General features: G+C 38.3%; 1 protein-coding gene across 1 annotated transcript in view; it reads left to right on the forward strand.

The window, feature by feature from the left end:
- GPR98 (G protein-coupled receptor 98) overlaps positions 1 to 20,207 on the forward strand; it is a 962,819-nt gene that overhangs the window by 774,567 nt on the left and 168,045 nt on the right. The window contains 1 exon segment of the mRNA XM_006875701.1: positions 8,786 to 8,943. Within this exon segment, the coding sequence (XP_006875763.1) occupies positions 8,786 to 8,943 (158 nt within the window).

The following is a 20,207-nucleotide window of genomic DNA, read 5'->3' on the forward strand; positions in this document are numbered from 1 at the left end:
CGGAGCAGCTGGTAGTTTCGAACCGCTGACCTTAAAGTTCGCAGCCCGATTCGCAACCACTACGCTACTAGAACTATCACATAATTCAAAATAAAACATTAAAAAAAAAAAAAAAAAAAAGAAGAGGAAAGTTGAGAAGGAAAACTAACCTGATAAAAGTAAGGAGAACATGTATTATTCTGCAAAGTGCCTGTATAGTGCATATCAGCACTTTGTGAATGAGAATATAATTTCTGCTTCAAAAGAGGTCTTTCTATTAAAAAATTTTAATAACAACAAAAACAAAAAGAATATATTTTCTTACCTTAAAGTCAATCTAAAATGTTATTTTTCCTTCATTCTGGAGTCTTTATTAATATATTCATTTGAAAAATTAATATGCTTTCACATAGCCCAAAAAGACAATGTCTACATCCTACTTTGGTAAGTAGTGAGTGGAATCTTCAAAGCTCTTGTTCTCTCCATGCGCCGAAAAAAATAAGAGTGATGAAAATTGAAGATGCTTGGAGTCAATTAGTCCAGTGGACTAACAGAACACCTGAGCATCAGTCTCCATGAGTCTGAGGTCAGAACTAGAAGGTACCTGGCTATCACTACCAACTGCTCCAAAAGGGATCACATTAAAAGGTCTCAGAGTCAAAGACAATGTGGAACAAAGCTCCAAATTATAAAAAGGACCAGATTTATTGGTCAGAAAGAGACTAAATGATCCTGAGATAATGGCCCTTAGCCATCTTTCAGGTCTGGAATGGACGTCACCATTGTTGCCCCATTTTCAGGGTATGATTTGTTGAATTTGAAATTGATGATCTTCTCTGTCAACCTTCACTCAAAATTCATGAAAGTTTCCAAAAAATTAGTATGCTTCATTTTTTTCTCTAAACTACTCCAATGATTTTGAATGGGTTAGCTTAGAGTACATGAACAGACACACACACACACACACATACATATATACATTCATAAAGTCATGTTGTTGTTGTTAAGTGCCATCGAGTCGGTCCCGACCCATAGCGACCCTGTACAGGGTTTCCGAGGGTGTAAATCTTTACCGGAGGAGAAAGCCTTATCTTTCTCCTGCGGAGCGGCTGGTAGTTTAGAACCTCTGACCTTAAGGTTCATAGCCCGATTCGTAACAACTACGCTTGCTAACCTTACAGTCAGCAGTTCGAAACTACCAGCTGTTCTGCGGGAGACAGATGAGGCTTTCTACTCCCGTAAATCATTTATAGCCTCAGAACCGACTCCACGGCACATAACAACAACAACATAAAGTCATAGGTGAATTTAAAATGTGTGTTAAATAAGAGCATTATCTTTAGAAAGAAAGTAAATCAGACAAGCAATGAAAAAAATAAATCATAATATTAGCTTAGATTTTATTCATAAATGATAAACATGCATAATGAATAACATCTATATTCTTCAACTAATAGATTCAATAAACAGATATATTGTATTCAATAAATCAGTTTATAATAAATGATGAGCAATTCTTGATTGATAATTTATCAAATAAACTCAAATAATAAAACTGACAGACCACCCCCTTTCCTCTCCAGATAAAGCATCATCAGGAGATTCCAAGTAGAAAACTAAAGACTGATTAAAGCAATAATTGTAGCTCTTCATGTAGATGCCATCAATAAAGAAATACTCAGACCTACCTCAGGGACATTGGCACATTAGCTTGTGAACAATTATTGTTGTCTGATTGAGGAAAAGTGTTTACAAAGACCAAGGAAACAAATATTTACTATTCTTCATTACCTATGTCATTTTTTCATTACCTGTGTAAACAAGATATCAGCTGCCTAGATTTCTTCAAATCCTTCCTCTTGCAAGGATCAACCTGTTCTTTAAAATATAATTAAATGGAATTAAATCACAATCACATGAACAGGGAGTTCCTAGCATCCTTCAGTTACTATTAGTGGAATCCGAGTCTCTCCTAGACTTTTCTACCTCTGAGCTCCTTCTTCTGATGATTAAGGAATCAAGGAATAAAGAAAGTGAACTATTCCATGACACCCACACAGAAGTTTTGAAATTTAAGTTAGGTCATGGAAGTGAAAATGCTACAATACGTATAAAGTGCTACCGAGGGAAGGTAATAATTTTACTGAATTAGCAAGTGACATAAAGCGCTGTGAATACTCTAAGGGTAGACTTGGGAAAAATGAAACCTGCAGGCAATGAAACAGCATCTACTTGTTTCATGTGGCTAAAACCAGAGGAAAGATTTAAGTTCTGAAATAAATTAAGATCACCTGGGTTATAATAAGAAAGAAAATATACCCATGAATGTTTAAAAGGGATCAGCCAAAATTAATCACGTGATTGATTGCAAGAACCCAGAAGAGTATTCAGTACCAAAAGAGAGAAAGGTCACTTGAGAACTTTGTAGCTGGAAGAGTTGGTAAATACAAGGAACACACTTTCCTTGCCCTTTTTAAGAAATCAAATCCATATGGCTTTTGTCTCATGTTCTGGTATGTGTCGGCTCTGTTCTTGATGTAAAATTAACTTCCAGCACTAACCAACTACTTCCTTAGCCTTCGGGTGTACATAGCAGTCAATCTGCTCATTTCTTACATTACACTGAATTTTTCCAAGAATTTGTTTCAGCCTTATTTTAGAAACTCTTCTAATACGATATTCACAGTTTCCGAACTCCCCGCATCACTTTTGTGTGATTTAATCCTTAACTACTTGGAATAACCCATACATCTTATAAGTTGGTTAAGGAAATTCTAGTTTATGAAACTTTTTTTAATGCATTGGACCATTTATCTTGGTGTATTTTATTAACACCCAGATATTTTATTAACACCAGGAACTCTGGTAGTGCAGTGGTTATGAATCGGGCTGCTAACCTCAGGATTGGCAGTTCAAAATGACCAGCTGTTCTGCAGGAGAAAGATGAGGCTTTCCGCTCCCATAAAGATTTACAGCCTTGGAAGCCCCATACAGGGTTGTTATGAGTTGGAACTGACTCCATGGCACATAAGAACAACAACATTTTATTAACTATGGGAAATTTTATAAAACACCAGAGGAAATTCCATTCAGACAGTATTGACTAGGAAACTAGAATAATACTTTGCTAGCTTTAAAGGAAAAGTGTACTTAGGATCATTGAAAATCAGAAGGTATTAGGTACAGGAGGTGTGAGCTTAGGATGTGGAATGATCAGCCTTTTCTACCTACTTTCCTTGGACTGACCAACCTGTTCCACCTGTTTTCCATGTACTGAAGTGCCACATTTGCATGTTATCCTTTTAGCTCAGGAGTTCCTGAATAGTGCAAATGATTAGCATACTTAGCTGTTAACCCAAGGTTAGAGATCAATCCATCAAGAAATACCTAAGAGGGGTATTCAGGACAAACCTCCCTCTAAGACCTAGAGGTTTGGTATTTTACTTCTGAAAAACTCAGCCATTGAAAACCATATGGGGCACAGTTCTATTCTGACATACATGGGGTTGCTTTGCGTTGGCATTGACTAAAGACAACTGGTTTTCCTTTAGCCCTATCACATTTGCAAATGTTAGTATTTCAGAAGAGTTGTCTTACTCCTGGGACCCTATGAGTTGGTGCCTAGACAGGTAGTTTTCTTTCAAAGAGGACTTTGATGGAATCATGGCTGAGTGGAAATGGATAGGGTAGGACCTACAGTACTGCAGTGTCTTTTGTTGACATGGAAATAGGAGGGGCTGCAAAGAAGAACTGGGCATGCTATAGGGCCAGAGCCGCCTAATAAATGATCTGGACCTTGCTGACCTTGCAGACAACAAGCTTGAGCCACCTTCAGTGGACCTGTACTTATGAGAGGCCATAATTTTCAGGACAATGGAGAAACAAAGGGAAAATGGAACTAGTTTTATGACTAGGTAGATTTATCTGGAAAAACAAAAGAAATCTGTCCAAGGACTGAGATATGCCAGACCCAAGCCATGGCATTATTTTCAATAGCTTCATATGGATGTGAGAGTTCTACGGAAGACCAAAGAGTCCTGGTGTGGCACTGGAGGATAATGCACTGCACTGCAAAGTCGGTTTGAACTGCAAGCTTAACAGCTGCTCCTCATAAACCCTGTATAGAGTCACTATGATTTGGAACCAGCTTGATGGCACTTAACAATAACAACAACAACAATGGAAGTCTATAGAAGAATTGGCGCATTTGAGTCATGGTGTTGCAGAAGAATGTTAAAAGTACCATAGAGGGGGAGGAGGTGGAAGAACAAGGTAGATAGGGGAACACTGAAACAGGTTTGTATGGGCTGAGCGGGACAGACGTAAATAGTGATGTATGCTGAACCTTAGAACAATAGGGCTCTATGATACAGGGATCTAGGCATTGTTTGAAAAGGGGAAATAATACTAAGATGCTTGACTGTCTTATGAATGTTGGTTTCCCTTGCCTACTATTGTAAAATAGATACCTGAGTGAGATAGAAAGTAATGTTGGGAAACATGATTACAGAAAATTTGTAAATGCATCTTCAGCCTATAACTGATTGGAATACCTAAAAGGGGTTCTAGAACTTGCCCAGTAAAATAGGACTCTTGCTGAGGTGTTGCAAAGTATAGGATGGTTGGTGGAATCCTGAATCCCATCCAGAACCTTCTGAGGGGGGACATTCCCACTAGAAAGGACAAGCAGACCAGCCTGGAACAGCTAGAGCAACAGAAGATACATCTTCAAAGAAAGATCATCAGGAAAAACCCTGAACAAAAATGTCAGTATAACTGACTACTGCAAGAATAAACATGCTGTTCACCAGGAAGCCATCAAGGCAAGTAATCGAGTCCCTTAAGGACAAACCCCAGTCTAAGACTGAAATTCAAAAGGAACACATGAGCAGGAATGTAAGCTTGCTGGTGACCATATTAGTCTACTGGTGAGTGGAAGGGGGGAAAGGCAGCTATGAAGAAAGTGCTGAGTTCAACCACGTTCCATAGACTCCCATTGACCTGGAAATGAGAAAGAGAAGAGGAAGGGCTGGTCGGTCCAAAGTGTGGCGAGAGCTGGGGACACCTGAGCCCATGGAAAAGGACTTAGCCACAGAGGGCTAGAGCTGTGAGTGAAGCATCCAGCTGATATGAAGTGAGGGGAGATGCACAAGAACACCCAAACTTGCAGGTAGTACTCATTTGACCTAGCCTCAATAGCTTGATAATCAGAACTTGATAAAAAAAATTTTTTTTTGATAAAGGAATCAAGGGTAAATTGCTACAATTTGATGAACCTGACCTATACTCTTGGAGATAGTAACTCTAAATACCAACAGAGAGGGAAGGAGTCTTCACATCAAGTATCAACGCTCTCCCCACTATACATAGGGTAGATAAGGATGAGCAACTTAGACATTGGCTACCTACAATGAGGGGGCAATAAAGGAATGAAGTTACAATGTTTCAAGATGAAGTTTAATTTAAGAGTGTGAGGGGGAAGAAAGTGTCCCCACTAAATAATTTTCATCTTGTCTAAATGGGTCTGGTTAAAAGAAATGGGGATAAGATTTTTATGATTCAATAGTAAGTTACTGTTATCATGACTAATTGCAACGGTCACAATCGTAAAGGTAGAAGTTTTGTAACAAAAATGGGGAGCAGTTAATTTTACAGTCCAGAAACAAAGGACCGGAGGACCATCAAGGGAGAAGAGCATAAGTGGAATGGAGGACCTTAATCAGAGAAGGAGGAACACCAGAGATGGAGGCAGAGGTGGGGACATAGAGAGGGGGAGCCCGCTGAGGACTCTAGATTCATGGGAAGAGAAGGACTAAGAGATAGTGGCTATGAGGCAGACTTGCAGAATGTGCCCTTTGGTGATGTAAATTATTGTATATGCATGAGTGTTTTTTTTGTTTTGTTTTGTTTTTAAAAAAAAGAGCTAAAGTGAATAGAGAGAAATACTATTAACTGATGGTACATGGAAGGGATTGTAATCATTATGATGAAACTAATTGTATGACTTTAAAAAAATGTAAACATGATGATCTGCCCTGTTAACTTTCACTCAGTTCACAATGAAAACTTTTGTTGTTGTCAGGTGCCATCAAGTCGGAACTGACTCATAGCGACCCCATGCACAGCAGAATGAAACAATGTCCGATCCTGGGCCAACCTCACTACCGCCGCCACACTTGACGCCATCAATGATGTCACCTGGCTGAGCCATCTCGTTGGGGGTCTTCCTCTTTTTCTCTGACCCTCCACCTTACCCAGCATGACATCCTTCTCCAGAGACTGTTCCTTCCTGACAATATGTCCAAAGTATGAGAGACAAAGCTTAGCCATCCTGGCCTCCAAGGAGCACTCTGGCTGCACCTCTTCCAAAACAGATCTATTGGTTCTTTTGGCAGTCCATGGCACTTTCAGTATTCTCCTCCAACACCACAACTCAAAAGCATCAATTCTTCTACGATCTTCCTTATTCAATAAAAACTTAAATTAAAAAAATTACAGTGGACTGCTGTAAGAACAAACAAATCTCTGTTGAAAGAAGTATAGCCAGAATGCTCCTTAAAGACTCCCTCTCTCATACTTCAGACATATTATCAGGAGAGATCAGTCCCTGGAGAAGAGGACATCATGCTTGATAATGTGGAGGGCTAGTGAAAAAGAGGAAGACCCCCTCCCCAACAAGATGGATTGTCATTGTGGCAGCAGCAATGGGTTCAAGCTTAACAAGATCAAAGACATTAGTGTTTATTTGTTTTATTTAATCCTATGGGTTTTACCTGGAAGATACAGATCTTTCTGCATACTGGTCATGTAAGGAAAAAATTCAGTGCTGTCAAAATAATGCTAAAAGCCAGGAAATTCATGATTATGGCTTCTCTTTTGCAGATGCAAAATGTGTGTTAAAATGTCTCTTTAAATGTGTTATGTTTACAGAAGGCATACATTTTAGCACTTGTGTTCATTAAAATAACTTCTGATGATGGTTTTTATTCAATAATATTTCTTTTTATAAATATAAAATTGAGATACTATTATCCAAAGTTCAAGAATGTGTGTTTCCCGATTACCTATATTTGGGATTATAAGATTTCCTTTTAATCAAGTTATATATTTCTGTTTTCAGAATCTGTTATTTGTGACTGTATCATAATCTAGGATTACAAATATCATATATATATAGAGAGAGAGAGACAGAAATTAGGGGGAAATGATATTTTAAGGGACACCGCTTACTATGAAAGTTTTATAATTAGTCACATCATGATCTTAAAGTTACTTGGGTGTCCTTTATAAGAAATGACATATATCTCCAAAACACTATTGAAGCTATTGTGAACCTATTTACCAGTCCTCCATTTTGAGATTTTGGTAGATTTATGTAAAGTGCAAGATAACTTTATGGCCTTTGAAAATATTTATCAGTTAAATCTCTAAAACCATATACCTTAAATTCCAATGTTGTGAGAAAACAAACAAGAAGTTTAAGTTTCCCTTGAGTTTCATTGTTCTATGTAAAACCCCAGTGATGACAGATACAATTGTGGAGTGTAGCTTCCACCAGAAAACTTATTATTCATTCTTTCAAGAGAGTAAATGACTCTTGGAGAAATGTAGAGTTTAGGAATGACAAAAGTTTCATGCATTCAAAAGAAATATTGTGAAGATGGCATAATGAAATACTCAAATTTACCTTCAAATAATGCCTTCTATCATGTGATATCCAAGAGAAATTTAGGTGAGGAAGATAGAGTCTGAAATACAAGTCAAAATTATGCTTTTTTACTAGTGCTCTGATATTTACATCAGCCTTCATTTTTTATTTCTACTATTAGGCTCATCCTAGGAAGAAAAATCCAAATGGAGAGAAGAAAAGGAAGGGTAGTGGGGAGGAGGAAGATCACATGTAGAGGTGCCCTGGCCTCCTTCTATACTTTAGCCCTTGTTACCCTCTAATCTGGGGAACCACAGAGGTCAAGAGAGGCTTGGACAAGTATGACCAACCTTTGACAGGACACAGGGACACCACCATCAGCCCTGTAACCATAAACCTTAACAGTCTTCTTCTTTTGGGAGTTAAATAGAGGAAGGGAATAGAAAAGAACCATGAAATAACCCTGGAATCCACCAACTAATTTGAAAAATTAGCTAGAAATAATTAAATCAGTTACTCCTAAAATGTGTTGCAGAAGGCATTAGCTCTATAGCACGAGTGTGTGTGTTACAGAGAATGAGAAAGGCAGGGAAAGATCTAGTTGTCTAGGAATGGTGGGTTAAACAAAATTCACTCTTTTATGTGAATGATTTCAGTTCACCTTCAAAACTAATTTTATTGTAAATATCATGATAAACCCTATTTTAAAAACGAGGAAAAGTTAAGAAGTTGATCTAGTCATTCATTCATGAAGTTGTGATGGTGAGCTTCAGTACTAAAGTATCATTCCAGAGAGCAGATTTACTTACTCAATGAATTTCCATAGCTTTTAAAAAAATATACATATATACCCTGAGTCGCCAAAAGGATTATATAACATGCATGTATAGCATTTTCATCATAACCTTTTTTAAATTTTTATGAGCATCTCAAGAGATAAATGTTCCATGAAACCTCTTTTGTGGAGGAATGACCTAGATTTCTTCATATACTTTCTACTCAGAGCTTCAATTTGGCAAGCCAAAAATTTTAATTAGCCAACATCTAGGTACAAAAAGCTAGTATGACATGCCAAAATGATAAATTCTGAGTTTAGACATGTTTGTATTTATTTTGTCTGAGTGATCTATTCCTATTTTCTCTCTCATTCTTTTTCAGGTGTTTCATCCCAAACATTTATGCAGCTTTGTTCACTGCTGCTCTTGTTCCCTTAATGTGTCTTGTGGTGGTGTTTGTGGTATTCATCCATGCCTACCAGGTGAAGCCACAGTGGAAAGCATATGACGATGTCTTCAGAGGAAGAACAAATGCTGCAGGTTTGAAAGAAATTGAATTTTCATTTTGGAGATGGGAAAATTTAATGATGGGAAAATGTCATGGAGTGTTTTGTTTTTTAATTGTTGTTTTTAATAGAAAACGGAGTGAGGTTAGGCTCAGCTTAAAGTTCTGAAGCCCTAAGTTAAACTATAGGTTTTAAATCTGTTTCTTGGCACTTAGCAACATCTTTCTTCAGGCCTCCCTAGGTTTTAACGTTGGTTCCAATTTTGTCCTTAAGATATTAATGTCCACAAATGAGTCACAGCCTTTGGGAACTGCTTCTCAAGTTTTCTTCAACTCAAGCATGAACAACCTGTGCTCAACCTATAGCATCTTATTGATTTGTCTCAGGTTCTGAGACTTGTTCAGAGTTAACTGAACCTCCACAATGCTCATGAGGGCTGTATTTTGCATGTGGAGTTCTGATTCTGCTGACAGATGTTTTAAAACATATGTAATCAGACAGCTTCATAAGTGGCTACACATGTCTGGTTACTTAAGTGTACAAGTCTTTCCAGCTCAAGTTGGCTTTCACTGAAGTTCATTTTTTCCCTTTGAATCATAGTTAGCACAGGTTTTTATGATTTGCTTCTCTTTTTTCTTTCTTTCCTTTTTTTAAGGTTAGATTCTCTGAGGAATTTTCTTAAGTAGGAACAATAACCACACACCTAAAAACTCATCCTAAAATGTTGTGTGAATATCTGGGACTTCAGGGAGACCTTTATAAGCCCCTGATGAGGGATTCCTCAAGCACCAGTAAAGAATATGAGTCTCCTCTTTTCTAAGTTATTGCAAATTTAAGATCAAATGAGTATCAGTCTTACAAGAATTCTTCATATTTGATGTGCTTTTGAGAATGTAAAAGATATCATATATGCCTAAGGAGCTCTGATATTATAGTGGATTATGAGCTGAGCTGTTAACCTTACGGTCAGTAGTTTGAATCTACCCATCACTCCGCAAGAGAAAGATGAAGCTTTCTGCTCCTGTAAAGATTTACATCCTCAGAAACTCTATACAAGGTCGCTCTGTGTCAGAACCAACTCAACAACACACAGCCACCACCACTGCCACTATATTTGCCTTGTGGGCACTATAGTTTAGGCACTGGATTACTAATCAAAATGTTAGCATTTCAAAACCACTAGCTACTCCACAGGAGAAAGATGAGACTGTCTGCTCCCATAAAGATTTACAGTCTCAGAAACCCTATATAGGATTGCTATGTGTCAGAAACAACAGGATGCCAATCAAGTCCCTAGAATAGTGTCAAATGTATTGTTAGTTCAATCGACGCTGGACAACAGAAGAAAAACCTTCTAGATCCTGAACTGGATCAGAGACGCTACAAAGAGAATTTTCTTCATGGTATACAGAAAAGATACTTATTTTATATTAGATTGAAGTCCAGTTTGTCGAGATACTGCCATTTTCTACATTTTCCTATTTAACATGCTTTTGTGTAGACAGAAATATTATTTAAAGTTATGAGTAATTATTTAATTAAAACACAGTATTCAATTAGAAATCCTACTTTTTCATGGGACATAGATTTTATCCAGAAACTGTTTTTATTCAACTTGAGTTTTATGTTATTAAAAATCCATATTTATTTATTTATTTATTTTGGAGAGAAAAGTTGTTTGTTTCTTTAACCAAATGTTAACTTTTAAAATTTTATTTTTAATGTGATATAAAAGTACCCATCTTTGATGATTTTAATAATGGCAACATAAGAATTCCTAACATAGTGTGTTAACCCTTTACATGCTCAAGTCCATGGCCATTGAGTTGATTCAGAGTCATAACAACCCTATGTAGAATTTTCAAATTATAAATCTTCACAGAAACAGACAACCTTATCTTTCTCCTTCAGAATGGCTGGTGGGTTTGAACTGCCTACCGTAAGCCTGTCAGCCTAATGCCTAACCCGCAGCTCCACCAGGCCTCCATTTACATGTCCAGATCATCCCTTAAATATCTTTGATGTGACATACAGTACCACTGATAGAATTAGATAAAAAAATAAAATAAGTACTACCTCTGAGTAATTCTGTCTCATAGTGACCGTGGCGAATAGAGTGGTGGTGGTTATGTGCCGTGGAGTCAGTTTCAAGTCATAGCAACCCTATGTAGGGTTTCTGAGGCTGTAAATCTTTATGGGAGCAGAAAACCTCATCTTTTGTCCAGCAGAACGACTGGTAGTTTCAAACTGCTGATGTTGAGGTTAGCAGTCTGACTCGTACCCACTACACTACCAGAGCTCCTTAAAGAGTAAGATGGTACTCTGAATATATGAAAAGTACAGCCCTCAAATATTGAGCATACTACTAAAAGTTCCAGCACACTTGTGTCTAAACTAGGAAAACCTCTATGGCAATGACATTTTTACATAAAAGAGTAGTGTCAGAGAAGAAATATTAGTGGAAGCATTAGTTGATTGTAGCTTTTCAAATTCAGATTTAAAATATTTGGAATTTTTAATCCTACTATTTCCTTGATAAGGAGCCCCAATGGCACTGTGAGTTTGGATTTGGGCTGCTAACTGCATGGTTAGCAGTTCAAACCCACCAGCCACTCCACAGAAGAAAGATGAGACTGTCTGCTCTCATAAAGATTTAGAGACTGGGAAACTATATAGGGCTGCTGTGAGTTGAAATCAACTGGATGGCAGTTTTTGTTTTGTTTTGTTTTATTCATTTATTCCCATGGTACTTATTTCCTGAACAAATCTGTTGAAAAGTTCTAAAAAGTATTAAAAGGCAAAGATGTCACCTTGAAGACTCAGGGGCAAATGACCCAATCCATGGTATTTTCAGTCACCTCATATACATACAAAAGCTGGACAATAAATAAGAATGACCAAAGAAGAATTGTACATTAGAATTGTGGTGGTGGCAAAGGAGATTGAATATACTGTGGACTGCCAGAAGAGAAAACAAATCTATCTTGGAAGAAGTACAGTCAGAAGTGTCCTTAGAAGTGAGAGTGAAGAACTTTTTTCTCACATACTGTGGACATGTCATCATGAAGGCCCAGTCCCTGGGTGCTTAGTAAGTAGAGGGACATTGAAAAAGAAGACCCACAATGACATGGTTTGACACAATGACAAGGGTGTAACAATAAACTCAAACATAGCAGTGAAAGTGATGCTGGTGCAGGACCACGTAGTGTTTTGCTCTGTTGTGCATAGGGTCACTATGAGTCAGAAAAAACTCAAGTGCACCTAGCAACAACATTCACTTGATAATACAACCTAACAGTCATTATCTTATGCTTAGTCTACTAGTATCTTCCTAGAATTGGTAACTCTGATTCTAGTTATTTTGTTTTTCTCTCCAATTCATTACCTCAAAGTTCTTTATATAAAAATTGCAAATTGGGTTTCTTAATTCTCCCATCATTGTTGTTATTAGGTGCCATCAAGTCAGTTCCGATTCCTAGCGACCCTGTGCACAACAGAACGAAATATTGTCCGATCCTGTGTTATCCTCACAATTGTTGTTATGCTTGAACCCATTGCTGCTGCCACTGTAACATAACATTCCATCTCTTTTTCATTAATCCTTCACTTTACCAAACATGATGCTCTTCTCCAGGGATGAGTTCCTACTGATAACATGTCTAAAGTATAAGAGGTAAACTCTCCCTATCCTGACTTTTAAGGAACATTTGAATATTCTTCTCCAACACAATAATTCAAAGGCATCAATTCTTATACAGTCTTCTTTATTCATTGTCCAACTTTCACATACATATGAGGCTATTGAAAATACTATGGCTCGAGTCAGTCCCACCCTAGTCTTCAAACTGGTATCTTTGTTCTTGAATTTAAAGAGATCCCAAAATTACAACCATTCAAATTCTCCCTGATTGCCCCAAAGAAAAGTCCAATCCCTTAGCCTGTGACACAAGAGTCCTCACAATCCATCTCCAGGCCATATTTCCATTCCCAAATTAATTACTATTTAATCTACTTTCTGACCACACCTGTTTAGTCTTTCCTTTCAGCCGAATACTATCATGTTTGCTTATGTCAGGAGCCCTCTACTTTGAATGTAATACTGCTTATTACTAGTCGACAATACACATGTTCTCATTAAGTGATTTGGAAAACTATGGCTAGGTGATGCAGAGTTGGAAGACACTGAAGTAAGAGCTCCAAAGCTGTCCAAAATAAACACATAACCTAAGTAAAAATGATGTGCTTGATGTAAATACAAGTTGATATCACTAAATCCTACTTCTAATTAGATAGCTCCAATTACTTATACTTAATCTTGGAAGCATCCACTTCTGCAAAACTTTTAGATTGACCCCTTTGATGATCACAAATAAGAACAGGTCTTCTGGAGTCCATGACAAGAGCAATCCTCTGTAACAATGACTTTTGAAACCTAGTGAAATAGATACAAATGATGATACTGAAACCCTGAGCATTAGAGCATAGGTCGGAGAGGTAGATTCAGTGCTGACTGGAAGAGGGAACTGAGCAGGAGCAGTGAGAGAGAAGAAAACAGAGAGACTCTAGGCTGGTATGGAGCAGTGAAGATATCTTGAGCTTTTGCAAGTGGCTGTCGGTACATTGGCCTGCAGGCACAGGATGTGACGGGAATTGGCAGCAGTGGGTGCATTTATCCCTTGTTTGTGTGCCCTCCTAGTAGATGGGGGCATGACCAGTCCCCACCAACTCAGCAGCCAATGGCACCCCCTCCTGCACAGTCTCTGCTTTGCCTGGGGCTGGGCACTGGGCATAGTGTCCTGCTCCTGGAAGCACTTGAAACTGCTCTGAACTACACTACACAAACAGTGAACAGAGAATTAAGAATGTTCATACAGTTTCTACCACATCCACCAGGAGACAGATGGTAAGTATCTGAAAATACACACATATACAATCATCAACTAAATATAAATTCAACACCACAAAGTCTGAGATAGATAACAGATAATTTAAGATTACACAACAAACAAGAGTGTGTCTGATAAGAAGAGAGGGTATATGCACAAGAACACCCACACTTGCAGATAATACCCACTTGACCTGGCTTCAATGACTGGATGATCAGAGCTCAACAAGAAGAAGAAAGAAGAGGAAAAAAAGAGTGATCTGATACAATTTTATGAACTTGACCTACACCTATGCAGTAGTTCAAAAGAGGGAGCAAATCTTTACAGCAAGGATCATTCCCACCCCCTCCATACATGGAGTAGACAGGGATGGGCAACTTGGACATTGACTACCCAAAATGGGGGCACTGAAAAGACAAGAAGTGACTGGCTTACAAGCTTTCAAGAGGGAGCCTAGATCTAGAGGGCACGGAGGAAGGTAGAATCTCCACTGAGTAGTATCCAATCTGTCTAGGCAGGGCTGATGAAAGGAGATGGGGATAGGTCTCTTGTGATACAATAGTGAATAATTGTTATCAGGACTGATTGTGAGGTTTGTAAATGTACAAGTAGATGTTTTGTAGCAAGGAGGGGAGTGATTAACTTTGCAGTCTAGGAGCAGAGGTCCCTGGGACCATGAAGGGAGAAGAGTGGAGTATGGGACCCTACCCAGAGAAGCAGTGATGCCTGAGATGGAAGCAGAGACGATAACATAGAGAGCTAGAACAGTTGGGGACTTTAGACCCAGAGAGGGAGAGTAGCTGTGTGCTGATGACCAGAAGGGGTGGGGGGAGAGTGTGAGGGGCAGGCTTGTAGAATATACCCTTTGGTTGGTTGATGATGCATGGAGGGGATTGTAACCATGGTAATGAAACGATATACGATAGGATGAATGTAAAACTAATGTTCTCCCATGTAAACTATAACATTATTCACAATTTAAAGAACAAAAAAGAGTGTGTCAAATAAGTCACTGAAAAACAGTCAGTAAATATAACACCAGAAATGGTATCAGGACTACCTGATAAAATACTGAAAAGAATGCTAATTATGCAAATTCAATGAAGATCAAGAAAATTACAGATGAAGTCAAGGGATGGGGGGAACTGTGGAAAACATTGGGAAACAAATGAACAAATGAAAAAATAATTGAAGAAATGGGAACCACATAAAATCAGCAATTAGATAGCCATAAGTTTAACACTAAGATTTCAAAAATATATTTAAATGGCAAAGCAATTGAATTGAATCAATGGAAAGTTGAATTACTGAGCTTGAAGAAACAACAACAACAACAACAACAAAAAAAACCTCTCGATATTCATCTGTTAGAGAAACAATCAGAAAAAATAACAAAAAAAATACAAAGAAAGCCTAAGATTTATGAGCAACACTAACAAGAGGAATGATATATGTATGATAATAATTCCAGAATGGGAAGAGATTTAAAGAAAAAGAAAAAAAAAGGAAAATATTGCCAAAGAATTGTTGGAAGAAAACTTCCCTAACATCATGAAAGACAAGACAGCCATTCAAGAAGTTTAACTAACTCCAAACAGGATAGACCCCAAAAGAAAAACTCCAAAACATATTATAATAAAATGTTTCAAACCCAAAGGTAAGGGGATGGAGCTTGATGGCAGATAGGGGAGAAATGCAGTGAGGAGCTCTGTCAGCAATGATACAGAATACTGGATGAAGCAGGTTCAGGGGATGGTCCCATAACTTTGAACTATGTATAAAGGAATGTTTAGAAACTTTGAAGGCTTATAGCCAGTGAAATTTGTAGCAGAAGCAAGAAAACTGGTATGTTTTTTTTCTGATCAGCTATCTTCAGCAACTCCCAGAGCAGCCACCTGTAGCAAGACGGAGAAGGTAAGGATCAGAGACACAACTGACACATAACACATCCTCTGAGATAAAGGTGTTGGACATTCTCCATTCTCTCTCTCTTTTTTTTTTCTCTTTTATCTGTTCATTGGACTCTCCCTGTCTGTGCAGTTCCATTCTGGTGAATAGAGAGGGTGCCTGAGTGAGTGGACACCCCCTCCCCACACTTGAAGGGTTTTTCTATGCATGTGTACAGATCTGCTCAAAATTTAAATGGAAAGGATCCCCTTAAAACCAAAAGGCAGCACAAAATGGCCACAGAGTGCCCAGAACTGTTAATCACTAGGAAAAAAGCCTGAATGGGGGTTGTGGAGTGGGAGAGAGACAGACCAAAAAAGGAAACAGGCAGAAAATTAAATCCTGAGTTGTCATAATGACCAACAGTGACATCTTGAAATTTCTCAGGTGGCCTTGAAGGCAAGAAGCCAAGGGGACATTAAAGTCATACTCATATTTTGCTACAGAATTTTTTTTTTCTGTTCTCTTTTCTGCAATTATAGACTTGTTGTTGTTGTCAGGTGCCATCAAGTCAGAACCGACTCATAGCGACCCCATGCACAGCAGAACAAAACAATGTCCGATCCTGGGCCAACCTCACTACCGCCACCACACTCTATGCCATCAATGATGCCACCTGGCCGATCCATCTCGTTGGGGGTCTTTCTCTTTTTCTCTGACCCTCCATCTTACCCAGAATGACATCCTTTTCCAGCGACTGTTCTCTCCTGACAATATGTCCAAAGTATGAGAGACGAAGCTTAGCCATCCTGACCTCCAACGAGCACGCTGGCTGCACTTCTTCCAAAACAAATCTATTGGTTCTTTTGGCAGTCCATGACACTTTCAGTATTCTCCTCCAACACCACAATTCAAAGGCATCAATTCTTCTACGATCTTTCTTATTCACCACCTAGCTTTCACATCCATATGAGGTTATTGAAAATACCATGGCTTGGGTCAGGTGTACCTAGATTATAGACTACAGTACCCAAAATATCTTTTTTCTGTTGCTGTTTTGTTTTTTGTCTTCTCTTTACCTTTATGGGGCTCTTTCTCTCCCTATATTACTCAAGAAGAGACAGCAATAGTGGTCATATTGTCAATCTACAATCATACCCTATAGAATCCCACCATCCAGGCAAGAACCAATACCAGCTACTGTATACCAGATAGGCAGCCAATACCTGCAACAGTTACTCTGAGTTGAGTAATAAGAAGAGTGCAAAGGTAAGACCACATCCTGATCACATCTATCTGGAGGCAATCAGAAAACATAATAAAACAGCAACATACATTCATCTAATTATTAAGGTCACAGCTAACTACTGAAGATGCCCAAGAAACAGAAACAGATAACCACATCAGCCCATGTCCAGAAACAAGATAAAGTGACTAAAATAAATGAGCTGGAGGTAGACCTAGACTTCACATTGGAAGGAGGGCAGGCTTTGGAAATGTCTGAGAAGGGATTCAGAAAGATGATAATGAAATATATCAAAACACTTTACAGAGGGTTTGAGAAAAATAAGAAGTCAGAAAAGTGCAACAGGAACAATCAAATAAGATAGATACAGTATTGGAAATGATTCAAATCCTACAGAAAGAGGTCCAAATGATTAATAATAGAATATTAGAAATGGACAATACACTGAAAGGACAAAGGAATAGAATTGAAGAGATGGAAGCCATAACTAGTGAGCTTGAAGAGAAATCTCTCAATACTTCTAAAATCGAAGAACAACCAGAAAAAAAAAGGATAAAAAAATCTGAAGAAAGTCTAAGATTCATGTTGGACAAAATGAAGAGGAATAACTTAAGAATTATTGGCATTCCAGAACAGGAAAAATCACACAAATCCACAGAGGAGATAGTTGAAAATCTGTTGGAAGAAATTTTTCCTGACATCCTGGAAAGTGAAAAGATAAGCATTCAAGAAGCCCAATGAACCCCAGGAAGGATAGACCCCAAAATAAAATCACCAAGACACATAATAATCAAGCTCTCTTAAGTCAAAGAGAAGGAGAGAATCCTAAAAGCAGCTAAGGAAAAGAGAAGTGTTACATACAAAGGCAAACAAATCAAATTAAGCTCGGATTTCTCATCAGAAACCATGAAGGCAAGAAGACAATAGGGAGATATAATGAATAAAGAAGACCATAGAAGAATTGATGCATTTCAGTTATGGAGTTGTAGGAGAATATTAGAAGTATCATGGATCATCAAAAGAACAAACAAATCTGTGTTGGAAGAAGTACAAACAAAATGCTCCTTAGTAGCCAGGATGCCCAGACTTTGTCTCTCACACTTCAGATGTCTTATCAGGAGGGACCAGTTCCTGGAAAAGGACATCATGCTTGGTAAAGTGGAGGGCCAGCAAAAATGAGAAAGACCACTAATGAGATGAATTGGCACAGTAGCAGTAGCAATGAGAGCAAGCATAGCAAAACCCAGACTAATCTTTGCAATGATTGTGAGGTTGGGTCATGATCTGGAAATGTTTTCTTTTGTTGTTTATAAGTTCACTATAAGTCGGTACAGACTCAATGGTACCTAACAACAACAACAACAACAAAACCTGGACCAAGTCTTACTCCCAGACCAAGCCCAATGCTCAACCCAAGCACTAACCCTTGTCCTAACCATAACCCTAACAGTAAATGAAGTCCTTCATTATTGCTGTTAGATGCTGTCAAGTGAGTTCTGACCCACAGCGACCCTATGTACAACAGAATGAAATACAACCCAGCTCAGTGCCATCCTCACAATTGCTGCTATGTTTGAGCCCATTACTGCTCTCATGGTACAAATCTATCTATTTGGAGATCTCCCTCTTTTTTTGCTGTCCCTCCACTTTACCAAATATGATGTGCTACTCTTCTCCAGTCCATGTACATGGCAGTTACATAGCAACAATAGACAGTATATAACAAAAGAAAAATTAAAAGAAAATGAACATCCCTGTAAGTCAGAAATTGAGAAGAAACACAAAGTAGTAAACTGGGTGAAGCCATGGATCTGATGTTCTCTGGGTCTAGAACTATGTGGATTCAGGAGGATTTCAACTGCTATGGTGGTGAATTGAGTACTACACAATGCAAATGCCCCAAAATGCATAGATGAGATTAGTGGTAACTGTACTATGGACACTATAAAAAGGCAGCAATAGTGCCCTGGGTTATTGACTTATAGGAATCTAGACACCAAGGAGAAAGCAGAATATCTCAGCAAGTAAAGATGACAATTTGAGGACTAAAGTGCACTTGACCCAAGCCATGGTATTTTCAATTGTGTCCTATGCATGTGAAAGTTGAACAATGAATAAGGAAGACCATAGAAGATTGATGCATTTGAGTTACGATGTTGGGGAAGAATTTTAAAGGTATGAGGGACTGCCAAAAGAACAAACAAATCTGTGTTGGAAGAAGTACAACCAGAATGCTCTTTAGAAGCCAATATGAACTAGACTTTGTCTCTCATACTTCAGACATACACTCAGCAAGTACCTTGGCCAAGCACCAGAACAAGAGCTTATGGACTATAGCTGCAATATCCCTACTGTAACTGTGGGGACAGAAAGCACAGAACATCAAAATGAATCCTCTTTATGGACCAGGACCCAAGAGAGGGCTGAGGGGAGGCAATCATAAACCATTAGACAGGAAGTGGTAGCCAGAGAGGTAGAGATAGAGAGTATTCATAGTAAAAAAAACACTCCTACGTGAGCATCAAAAGAAGATAGAAATTATACACAGTCACTGTATCAAAAACAAATGGTTGATGTTCAACAAATTCAAGAGCCAGTGATGCTGAGGAAGACGTCCAAAGAGCATTGAAAGCATTGGCAAAGAACAAGTCACTGGGAATTGATGAGACACAAATTGAAATATTACAACAAACTGATGCAGCATTGGAGGCACTCACCCATCTATGCCAAGAGATTTAGAGGATAACTACCTGGCCAACTGACTGGAAGAGATCCATATCTGTGCCCATTCCAAAGATAGGTGACCCAATAGAATGTGGAAATCATCAGACAATATCATCGATATCCCATGAGAGTAAAGTTTTACTAAAGGTAATAGAAAAACAGCTGCAACCATACATTGACAGAGAACTTCCAGGGGTTGAAGCAGATTCAGAAGACGACATGAACCAGGGATATCATTGCTGACGCCAGATGGATCTTGGCTGAAAGCAGAAAATACCAGACAGATGTATACTTGTGCTTTATTGACTATGCAAAGGCTTTATTAACTATTAAAAATATTGTGTGAATCATGACAAATTATGGACAACATTGCAAAGTATGAGTATTCCAGAATGCTTAATTGTGCTCACAAGGAATCTATACATAAACCAGGAGGCAGTTGTTTGAATAGAACAAGGGAACACCAAATGTTTTAAAATTGGGAAATGTGTTTGCCAGGATTGTATTCTTTCACCATAATTATTCAATCTGTATGCTGAATAAATAATATGATAA

The sequence above is a fragment of the Chrysochloris asiatica genome, unplaced genomic scaffold (assembly GCF_000296735.1).
Source record: "Chrysochloris asiatica unplaced genomic scaffold, ChrAsi1.0 scaffold00336, whole genome shotgun sequence".
Taxonomy (NCBI): Eukaryota; Metazoa; Chordata; class Mammalia; order Afrosoricida; family Chrysochloridae; genus Chrysochloris; species Chrysochloris asiatica.